The sequence below is a fragment of the Trachinotus anak genome, unplaced genomic scaffold (genome assembly GCF_046630095.1).
Source record: "Trachinotus anak isolate AG129_WGS33_773 ecotype Australia unplaced genomic scaffold, CSIRO_AGI_Tana_v1 ptg000028l, whole genome shotgun sequence".
Taxonomy (NCBI): Eukaryota; Metazoa; Chordata; class Actinopteri; order Carangiformes; family Carangidae; genus Trachinotus; species Trachinotus anak.
This window is the reverse complement of record NW_027273879.1, coordinates 350,892-362,657: the sequence shown is the minus strand read 5'-3', so window position 1 is coordinate 362,657 and position 11,766 is coordinate 350,892. Positions and strand designations below refer to the sequence as shown.

Here is an 11,766-nt window from a genome sequence, read left to right as displayed (position 1 = left end):
CAGATACTTTACACTGTAAAACTCAAAGAATTTCAATCAAATTTTAAGTCACTCAATTAAACTTAATTTCTTAAAGAAATAGTTTGACACTTGGGAAAACTGACACATACTTTAATTCATAGTTAAAATGTACAAATATCTAATTAAACCTACACTGTAGTGTGTAAAATATTTACTGGTAATATTTAAAAATATATAGGCCTATATAGGGACCTAAATTAGAGTGTAACCAATATTTAAATATTATTTTTTATGTCTGACTATAGATGTATGTGGCTCATTGTCATCTGTGTGTCCCTGCATCTTTCCTGTGAACTTATTTTAACATGAAAGTATTTTGTATGTCTCTTACTAAAGATTGTTGCTGCTCATTGTCATCATTGTGTCTCTGTGAGTTTATTGCCTGCAAACCAAATTTCCTTCAGGACAATAATAAAGTCTGACTGTTTGAAATCCAGAGTCCATAAGGTTGTGCTGGTGGTTTGGTGGTCTGGTGGTGGGATGGGGTCATGTTGAGATGATGAATCTCTCAAGAATAACTTTCACTGCAGAACTACAGGAGTGACAATGGATGAAGTAGCTCTTTCACAACCAGAACTATTGTTTTAAAGAAAACTGTTTGTGCAGTGCAGCATTCATCAGAAAATCCTTGAATAGGATCTTTAAACACAAAGAGATTCCTGTTGAGTCACAGAGAAAGTCTAAGGCTGTTCTTTATACTCTGCGCTCCACACTGTGGATATTTGACCGCAGTGTAAACGCTGCATTACTGCTGATTATTTTACAGTGCATCACGGTGCCTTGTTTTAGTTTGATATTTAAGAACATGTATTATATATTTGCATATATGCATATTTATGTAATATAACAAAGTGCATGTAATCTGAGATTAAAATGAAAATTTGTCATTTTAACATTAAAGCTTATGAGATAATTAACTGCAGAACTCTGCTGCAGTCAGTCCTCAAACTGCCTTTAAAGAAAAAAATAACTGGATGAGAATTTGTCTATAAACTCTGTAGTTTAACTAATCCAGGTGAACAGGTAGTTAAGTTAATTTAGTTCTTTGATTGATCTTTGATTTGATTTAGATTTTTTTTTAGAGGAAGTTATCTTGAATAACAGCGTGGTCTTACACTGAAATTAAGGCAAAGTGAGGAGAGTGGATAATCAGCATTTAATGACTGGCTGATGTGTCACTATGGTGACAGACAGCACATTTTAATTTAGTTGATTTAAATCTGAAAACTATAAAAACTATATATAAAATATATATAGTTATGTATAGTTATAATATATAAAGTAACTATAAAATGAAAGCTCATGAACATACACACATACTTTTTCCTTCATATAAAAAAACCTAAGCTTAAAAATTGAAGGCAAGATAAACACCACTGGATAAAAGTGCTACTTCAAGATAAGGAGAAAAGGAGCAGCATCAGTGATTCTCAATATGCCTCTAAAAATGTATAGTTTTAATCTGAGAACTGGTTTGTTCGGGTCCATCTTAAAAAGTTTGTCTTGACCCAGTTCAGTGTGAATGAGCTGCAGTTTTTTGCAGGTTTGGGTTTAAAAACTCAGACAGCAGCTTCAGATAAACTTTAAATAAGCTCTGAAAAAAAACCTCTTTAAAAAGGCCTGTGTCAAATCATCAAATCAGGCTGGAGTTCAATTATTATGAAGACCAGGGCCCAGGAGGGGTTAAGGGGATCGAGGGCTCAGACTCAGAAACCTCAGAATAATCCAGAATTCAGAAATCTCACGAAATAGTCTCCTGAAACATCTGACAGAGAGCTGAGGAAGATCTGCTCAGTTCTTCAGACTTTATACTTCACCACATCTCAGAGGGAATATCTGACTCTCAGCTGCAGGCACAGATTTTACATTAAAAAACATTTGATTACACACAAGAACAATACAAAGATGAAACCAGTGGATTTTTGGTTTGTGATGTCTTCAGTGTGAAGTTGTGTCTCTGAGTTGTCAGCAGAGATATTTGCCCTCTAAAAGTCTCACATGGTTTCATTTAAAACAAAAAAACTATTTGAGCCACAAATGGATGAAATTATCAAAAACAAATGTTTGAGAAAAACTGAAAAAAGTTTTTTTTCTGTCTTCTCCCATGAATCCTCTGACAACTCCTCAGATTTATCTGGTGACCCTGTGGGGGGGTCCGCCCCTAGATTAGGAAGTACTTTTATTGTGATACTTCAACTACATGAAGTACTTTTGCACTTATAATCTAACTTCAGGAAGAACATTTACTCTTATATTTCAATTACAGGAAGTACCTTTACTGTGATAGGCCTACTTTAACTACATAAAGTACTCTTACTGTTATACTTTAACTACAGGAAGTACTTTTACTCTGATACTTTAACTACAGGAAGTATGTTTACTGTGGTAGGCCTACTTGAAATACATGAAGTACTTTTACTCTTATACTTTAACCACAGGAAGTACTTGTACTGTGATAAGCCAACTTTAACTTCATGAAATACTTCTACTCTGATACTTTAACTACATGAAACACTTTTACTCTTATACTTTCATTACAGGAAGTACCTTTAATGTGACAGGCCTACTTCAATTACATGAAGTACTTTTACTCTGATACTTTAAGTACTGGAGGCTGAGGATGTATGTGTATTTTAGTTGTATATGATCATAGATGTAGGACTTTAATTTGTCACTGAGTATTTGTACATGACTGCAGAGGTACTTTTACTCAGGTACAGGAGGCAGGGCCCCCCCCCCGGCTCCTCCCGGCTCCTCCCCCCGGCTCCTCCTCAGCTCAGGGCCCCAGGGGACCTGTGAACCGTCCTCCTGTGTTCACACTCATTGATCAGCTCTTTCCACTCGACTGAACCACTACACAGGAAAAGCTAGAGACGTGATCCTGCTGTTTTTAGAAAGTGACACATGACTACAGATAAAACGCACATGTGGCTCAGAAAGCTCAGCGGGTCGTGTCTTTACTATCCGGGCTCGGATCACACTGTAGGGGTGGGTTATGCTGTTAGAAAGCACCGTAAAGCCGCTTTATGGATGCAGCCTGTTTTATATGATGGTTTTTTTATTTCCTGGTTGTAGATTCTTCTTAATAAAAACCGCGCTGGTCTCATTTAAGCGTTTATTAACCGAGCCTGTGTAATATGCAGCCATGTTAACAAACTAATTAAAAGACAAGGTCTAAATTTATCCCGTGAGTTCACTGCTGCTCGGAAATTCCGTCGTGTCTCCTGTGGAAATATCCCATTAGCTCCGTGGGTTAATTACACCCGAGAATAAACCATTAACTGCGCCCCCGCGGAGCGCTGCGCTCTGATTGGACAGCTCCAACCGGGCCTCATATAAATACAGCTGTGGAGGCTGTGGCGGGACAGACAGGACCAGGAGGGAAGACCTGACTACACCACCACCACCACCACCACCCTCACCACCACCCAGCATGCTGCCCGGCTCCGCTCTGCTCCTGTCCCTCACCCTCGGCTCCGCCGTCTGCTTCGAGCTGCTGCCGGAGGAGGCCGCTCCCCGCCGGGCTCGGTTCTCCGCCAACAGCCCGAGTGAGTCCCGGTTCTGTCTCTGGTTTGAAAAGTTTGATTCTCGGCGTTTCCCTGTGGTTCAGCGGTGTGTTGCATAAACTCAGTCTGGAACACATGATTTACGCTTTATTTAACTTTGCACAGCCCGTGTTTCTGTCTCTTTGAAGCCTTTGTTTTCACCTGCAGCTCCAGCAGCTGGTTCACAGCTTCCAGCCTGGACTCAAACCTGCTCACGTCTCATTTGTTCATGTATTAAGAACCAGACCAGAACTTTACTTCTGATCATTTTCCAAAGCATTTTTTGGTGTTGGCGTCACTGGTGGTTAACAAAGTGTAGTTTGAACTTTAGCTGCAGACTTCAGTTAACTGTCATAAAAACATGAAAAAGACAAATCTTCACATTTTAATGAATCAAGTTTTCAGAAATGGTTTTAGATTCATTTTAATTTTGCCCGTCAGAGGACGTGCAGGCTGCCCTACCTTACCTGAATGAAGCACTTCTTATCTCCTGTGAATGGTTTTCAGATATAAAAATATTAATTTAAAGATGAAGAATTAAACATCAATCAGTCTTTACACTCGAGATAAAACACATCATCTATCATAGGGACACTGTGATTTTAAGTTCCAGTCTACACTCTTGTGTGTCTGTAAGTAAACCTGTGTGTGTGTGTGTGTGTGTGTGTGTGTGTGTGTGTGTACCTCTGTTTGCAGCTGATGTGGCCAGATGTTTGAACGGTGCTGTAGCTGTGGGCTGCGGCTTCTTCTCCTGTCTGGAAAACTCAACCTGTGACACTGACGGGATGCATGAAATCTGTGAGCTCTTCCTCCACACAGCTGCTACGTTCAACACAGAGGTCAGTCTGTCCCTCTGTCCATCTACCTGTCTACCACCTGTCTGTCTGTCTGTCTGTCTGTCTGACTGTCTGACCTGTGTCCGTTGTTCTGCAGGGTAAAACTTTTGTCAAGAAGAGTCTGCACTGCATCTCCCAGGGAATCTCAGCGAAGGTTTTCCAAACCATCCGCCGCTGCAACATCTTCCAGAGGATGATCGCTGAGGTTTGTAAACTCAGAGAAACTCAGCGTGAAGACAACACTCCTCTGTCTTCTCTCTTCATTGTGCTTTTTCTTTTTGTCTTCAAAAAAAAAAAAAAAGGTGCAAGAAGAGTGTTACACCAGTCTTGACATCTGCACCGTGGCTCGTACCAACCCTGACGCCATCGGAGAGGTGGTCCAGGTGCCGACTCACTTCCCCAACAGGTGAGGACTCAACAATGATATATAATAATAATTAAATAATATACAGAGGCGTTAACAGCTGAGAGGAAAGAACTGATCCAGAGTCTGACAGAGTCCCAGATGTGCTGTGACAGAGGTTAATGTTTGCTGCATTATCTACACCTGATTGCTGCTGCTGTGATTCTCTGAGCTCCTCCAAACAGAAGAGCCTGTCCTAACAAACCCAAGTGTCTCTGACTAAAATGGCTTTAAACGACTGTTCTGAACCCACTTCAAGACAGTTATGTAATAATTACACTAAGTCATAACAACAAACATGTGCTGAGGCAGCAGATCTGTAGAGAAACATCTGGAGGAGATTCATGAGCGGAACTAAAATAAATAATAAAAAAAGCCTCCGTAAAGCCAGAACATCCTATTATTCATCATTGATAGAAGAAAACAAGAATAATCCCAGGTTTCTGTTCAGCACTGTAGCCAGGCTGACAGACAGCCACAGCTCTGTTGACCCATCTATACCTTTAGCCCTCAGTTGTAATGACTTCATGAGCTTCTTTACAGATAAAATTGTCTCTGTTAGAGAAAAAATTCACCATCTCCTCCCCACAGCTGGCTCAGATGTACTGTCCAGTTCAGCAGCCTCAGAGTCAACTGTAACTGGCTTATATTTTGACTGTTTCTCTCCTGTAGATCTCTCTGAGCTCACTTCAACAGTTTCTTTATCTAAACCATCAACTTGTCTTCTTGACCCCGTTCCAACAAGGTTGTTCAAAGAGGTTTTTCCTTTACTTGACACCTCTATATTAAGTCTGATTAACTTATCTTTATCAACTGGTTATGTACCGCAGGCTTTTAAAGTTGCAGTAATTAAACCTCTACTTAAAAAGCCTACTCTTGATCCTCATGTTTTAGCCAATTATAGACCTATATCCAACCTCCCCTTTATTTCCAAAATCCTTGAGAAGGTCGTTGCAAACCAGTTATGTGATTATTTGCACAGAAATGGTTTGTTTGAAGATTTTCAGTCAGGTTTTAGAGTCCATCATAGCACAGAAACTACTCTGGTTAAGGTTACCAATGATCTCCTCATAGCCTCAGACAATGGACTTGTCTCTATACTTGTCCTACTAGATCTTAGTGCCGCATTTGACACCATCGATCATAAGATTTTATTACAGAGACTAGAACATATGGTCGGCATCAAAGGAACCGCACTAAGCTGGTTTAAGTCATATCTGTCAGATAGACTCCAGTTTGTTCATGTTAACAATGACTCCTCTATCATAACTAAAGTCAGTCATGGAGTTCCACAAGGTTCTGTGCTAGGACCAATGCTCTTCAGTCTATATATGCTTCCTCTGGGAAACATTATTAGGAGGCACCAGATGAATTTTCATTGTTACGCAGATGACACCCAGCTGTACTTATCCATGAAGCCAGGTGAGACTAACCAGGTAGCCAAGCTTCAGGTCTGTCTTAAGGACATAAAAATCTGGATGACCAGTAATTTCTTACTCTTAAATTCAGACAAAACTGAAGTTATTGTAATTGGCCCAAAACACCTCAGAGATACACTATGTGATAATATACTGACTCTGGATGACATCACCTTGGCCTCCAGTGCTACAGTCAGAAACCTTGGTGTCATTTTTGACCAGGACTTGTCCTTTACTTCACATATAAAGCAAGTCTCTAGGACAGCCTTCTTCCACCTGCGCAATATTGCTAAAATCAGACCCATTCTATGTCTAAAGGATGCTGAAAAACTAGTTCATGCATTTGTTACCTCAAGACTGGACTACTGTAACTCTTTATTGTCAGGATGTCCCAAAAATTCAGTAAAAAGCCTCCAATTGATCCAGAATGCGGCAGCACCAGTACTGACAGGAACTAGGAAACGAGATCACATCTCTCCTGTGTTAGCTTCTCTGCATTGGCTCCCTGTAAAATCCAGAATCGAATTTAAAATCCTCCTCCTCACCTACAAAGCCATTAATGGTCAGGCACCATCGTACCTTGGAGAGCTTATAGTTCCCTATTTTCCCAATAGGACACTTTGCTCTCTAAATGCAGGTCAACTTGTGGTTCCCAGAGTTAGTAAGAGTAGAATGGGGGGCAGAGCCTTCAGCTATCAGGCTCCTCTCCTGTGGAACCAGCTCCCAGTGTGGGTTCGGGAGGCAGACACCCTCTCTACCTTTAAGATCAGGCTTAAAACTGTCTTGTTTAGTAAAGCTTATAGTTAGGGCTGGCTCGGGTATGTCCTGACCCATCCCTTAGTTATGCTGCTATAGAGCTAGACTGCTGGGGGATTCCCATGATTCACTGGGCGCTCTCTCCCTATTTCTGTCTCTCTCCCCCTCTCTCTCTCGATGACCTCATGCCATTAACTTTGTTTCCTTTTCTCTCCCGTAGTTTGTGCTTCTCCTCTCTCTCCCTCTCTCTGTCCTCATTCTGCAGGTCTCTCTGCCTCGGGAGCAGCAGGATCCAGATCCACCACTACTCATCTTTACTATTAACCACTGTTACCTGTCATCATTATTATTGATAACACCATTACCTACACAGCTGTTCCTGGTCTCTCTCTCTCTCTCTCTCTCTTCTCTCCCCTCTCCTCCCCCTCCCCCTCTTTCTATCTCCTCCTAAACCCAACCGGTCGAGGCAGACGGCCGCCCACCCTGAGCCCGGTTCTGTTGGAGGTTTCTTCCTGTTAAAAGGGAGTTTTTCCTCCCCCCTGTCGCCAAGCGCTTGCTCGTTGCGGGAACTGTTGGGTTTTTCTCTGTAACAAAGTAAGGTCTTGACCTTACCCTGTAAAGTGCCTTGAGATAATGTATATTATGATTTGGCGCTATACAAATAAAATTGAATTGAATTGAATTGAACTTCCTGCAGCTTTGAAGGATGTTTCCTATCATATATTTTTCATTTTTTTCATTTTGTTTTGTCACTTTGCTCCTGAATAACAGAGGATTTTTATAACACAAATGTTTCATCCCATCAGCTGATTATAAAACTTTTCACTCGTTAGTGATCTCTGTGATTGTCTCTCATGTATGTGCTTTTTGTGAAAGGGGTGAAAGTAAAGTGTCACCTGATCTTTTAGTTCCTGACATTTTCCTCTGTGTGGTGCCGACTCCACTCGTCTTCTTTGGTTTTCTGTCAGGTTACAGTTGAGGACAGGACCTGGTACCCGGTCCTTGAGCTGAGGTGATACCAAAAGGTGACGTGAACCTGCCTGTGTGTGTGTTTTGTTGTCCAGATACTACAGCACTCTGCTGCAGACCCTGCAGGCCTGCGACGAGCAGACGGTGGCGGCGGTGAGGGCCGGCCTCATCGCCAGGTTGGGCCCCGACATGGAGACGTTCCTCCAGCTCGTCCAGAACAAACCCTGCGCCACCGGTTCGGGCTCCGCCACTTACAACAACCCGTCCAGCTGGAGAAACATGCCCGTGTTCAACATCCAGCCCGGCTTCAGAGGCCGGGACCCCACCCACCTGTTCGCCAGGAGATCTGTGGATGACAGCGAGGGGGGGGTTAAAGCCGAGAAGTAGAAAACAAACATACACTTGCAATCACGCACATTAACATGCAATTATGTCTTACTATGATTACCTTTTGCAGCCAAGGGCTTTAGATGGTGATTTGGGGTAATAAAATAATAATTATTACATGTTTTGTTAATATTTGGTTGATTCTCAGTCCATCGACCTGATGAACTGAGCAACATGTGGTAGAGACATTTAAAAAGAGGCCGATTACAGTTAAAACAATTGATATTTATTTTCTTAAACAAGTTAATTTATGAAGATGACATAATGTTATATTTAATGTAGTGTGAGGGAGAAGAGGCTGTGGATGTCAGGAGAGGCTCTCATGCTGGTCGTGGGGCCCTCTGTGACTCCTGTAAGGGGCCATGTCGCTCGTCTGAGATTACTTTATTAGTTAAAGTTGTATGCAATATTTTACCGGGAGGTTCCTGTGATGTCAAACCTGAAATGTGGAAGCCGACTTGGCTCTTTGTGCTAGAAATAAATGATATAAATCAGTTTGACTTGTGTGATTTTCTTTATGTTATTTACAGCAAAGTTTCCCTCCATTCAAAATATAAAATTATTCAGTATTTGAGTGAACACTTTAAAGCTTCACAGTCTAAAGGTAGATGTCCATGTGTTTTTTAATTATAAAGCAGGTCTAGGTTCTATATTAATACTGTGAAAGTATCAAAGCCTCAGTCCACAGAGAAATGCACACAGCCTGTATTCAGACACTGAGCCTTAAAACCAGCCGTCAGGACTTCTGGAACTTTGTGATGTCACAACAAAGCAGTCACTGTCCTCAGCCAAGCCCCGCCCACCTGGACCCACCATCCCACAAGCCTGAGAGAGGAGATGTAAAACTACACTGAGATGGTTTTTGGTTCTTAAACCACAGATATATCTTCTGATGGAGATCAACACTTCAGATAAAACACTGGAGAAGTTAAAATATGGACCTTTAATATTTCAATAAAAATTAATCAACAAAGCAAATAATACACAAATAAACAGATTGATTAATAGACTGTTGCTTATAAAAGCAAGTCGAAGTGGTAATCTTCATCTGTGTACTTAGAATAGAAAAGACCACTTACTAGCTTTCTCTGGGGCTTTCAACCTTATCTTACGGTCTTCAGCAGACGGGGGCAGGAGTTACCATGCTGCCATAAATACAACCACCTGTTATCAGGTAAAGACACAGATACTCAGGACTGAGCAAACTCCAACCACTGATGAAGACCATCAGTATTTTAACTCCCCATAACAGCTTATTGTTGCTTCGCTGTACAGAGAGATGACTGTGCTCTTTATTTGCACATTCATCAGCTGCAGGTGGAAAGTTTCTGGAGTTTTCGGTGATGGAGGAAACATCTAAGATGATGTGTATGTTCAGGATCTCTAGTTTTCAAACAGAAAACTTTTCCAATCCAGAAGATCTGTCTTAAAACACCTCTGTAGGGGATCTTTAAGATTTATTTTTCTTAAATTACTGTTGTAAAGTGAAGAATGGATTTAACGACACCCAACTTCATTAGTGCAGTTTGTCCAGTTAACCACCAGGTGGCGTACCTGCACATAAAAAAAGATCCTTCAGTATTCTGTTTTCTCTAGTTTTTAATGTATTGTTTCAGCAGGGATGTTTAACTCTGCAGCACAGGCGATAAACAGCTCATCAGCATCACAGTGTTTACGAAACCCTGTTTGTCTGAGACGCTGTGGCACCACAGCAGTTTTCCATTTACTGAGTCACGGAAAGACCAGAGCTGAGCCCGAAAAGCCACACGAGGGCAGCACTGTGGATCATCATGGTGATGAAACAGTGAGAAACAGGAACCAACCTGAAAATGTCTCCTGCTGACGCCGTTCCCTCCACTCACATCGGCTCAAGCTGTTCTGCAGTGTCACATAAGTTATGGTATTTGCCCTCAACACAAACATTAAGGATTAATCCGCCGCTGAAAATAGTCCCTATCAAAAGCACAATTGCTGATCCTGTTCGTTTGAGGAAACTACAGTGAGCAGCTGTTTTATATGGAAGCTCTGAAAGGTGAGTGAATTTTTTAAAATCTGAACAACCTGAGAGGCAAGTGAATTTGGGAAGAAAGAAAAAAAATTTAAAATGAGCCTCAACAAAAAACAAACAATAACAAAATGACTTGCCTCTTGGAGGTTGTCTTCACAGATGGAACAAAAACTTCAGGGGTTGTTTATACACATGAAAAAAGCCTTTCAGGGATTTCATGGTTTTAGGAAATTACTGAGACTTAAAAAAAACTTGAGTGGAAACAGAAAATTAAAAATAGAAAACAAACTTTCTGTTGTGTGAGAAGTGAAAGTTGTAAAATCCAACAAAGTGCAACAAAGAGGAAACACCAGCTGTAACTCACCTGGATGAAGGACAGGTAATAAGCAGCAGATACTGACACCGTGCAGGTGAGAGTCAGACCTCCTTCACTGTATCAAGGTAAATATTTCATCACTCCCCAGTGTTTGTCCAGGCTTGTTGGTCCGGTCGTGGAGGCGTTAAGTGACACCACGATGGATCTCACTCCACTCGGCCATCTGTCCACATGGTAATGGCTGACCCATAATGGCTCCTCACCTCAGTGTTATGGCCCATTAACCTCCATCAGGCGGGGTGAGAAAGACAACCATCCTCCCACTCTTTACATCCTGCAGAGGTGTGTTTACTTCAGCAGCTCGGTGGGGGGCTCAGAGCTCTGAGCGTTGGCCGAGGTGACGCTGACAGCAGAGCAGACGAGCTGTTAACAGCCACGTTTCCAGGAATTACAGCTGCTGAATGGTCGAGAAAAGAAACTGCTCTGCACGTTTACTGGATCTTGGAGGAAAACAAACGTTAACCTTAAACATCGAGTGCAGACACAAGTGCATACACACAAATAAGCAGAATTAAGTAAAACCCAGCAAAATAAAATGCTAGCTGCTCTGTGTGGCTGCACAGCTAGATGCTAACATGCTAACAATCACAAGTCTAGCTGAGGCTCATGGGAATGTGACATCTGTTGCAGGTATTTGGTCATAAAATTGTGTCACAAATTGACACTTGTTGGCGAAAAGTTAAAGAGGATCCAACCATGAAACTGAAGAATAGGTGTTGTCTGTTGCTTTAAGATTTAAAGACACTCATTCTGTAATTGCCTCAGATCCAACAGAGATGTTCACTGAGGTCCTGCAGGAGCATCTCTGTGTCTCTGGAAGTGATTCAGGTTTTCGGGGAATCCACAGATCTCTGAGGTGTTCCTGTAGAAAACAGGAAAGAGAGGAGAGGACGCCCGAGGCTGTTCAACCTGATGCAGCTCGGTAGGAGGCTGTAACACAATACACTGCACACCGGTTGTGTGTTTGTAGTGTCAGCCAGGAGCTACACAGGGAATGACATGTCACAGACAGAGCTACATGATGTATGTTCCTGTTGTAGCTCCCTG

The 11,766-nt window shown here is 41.8% G+C and overlaps 1 protein-coding gene across 1 annotated transcript; it reads left to right on the top strand.

Annotated features, from left to right (window-relative positions):
* Positions 1–3,370: 3,370 nt before the first annotated feature.
* Positions 3,371–8,829, top strand: stc1l (stanniocalcin 1, like). Its single transcript, XM_071466218.1, has 5 exons — positions 3,371–3,569; positions 4,263–4,405; positions 4,500–4,607; positions 4,705–4,808; positions 8,044–8,829. The coding sequence occupies exons 1-5, from the start codon at positions 3,455–3,457 to the stop codon at positions 8,333–8,335; spliced, it is 762 nt and encodes a 253-aa protein (XP_071322319.1). The 5' UTR covers positions 3,371–3,454; the 3' UTR covers positions 8,336–8,829.
* The last annotated feature ends 2,937 nt before the right edge of the window (positions 8,830–11,766 follow it).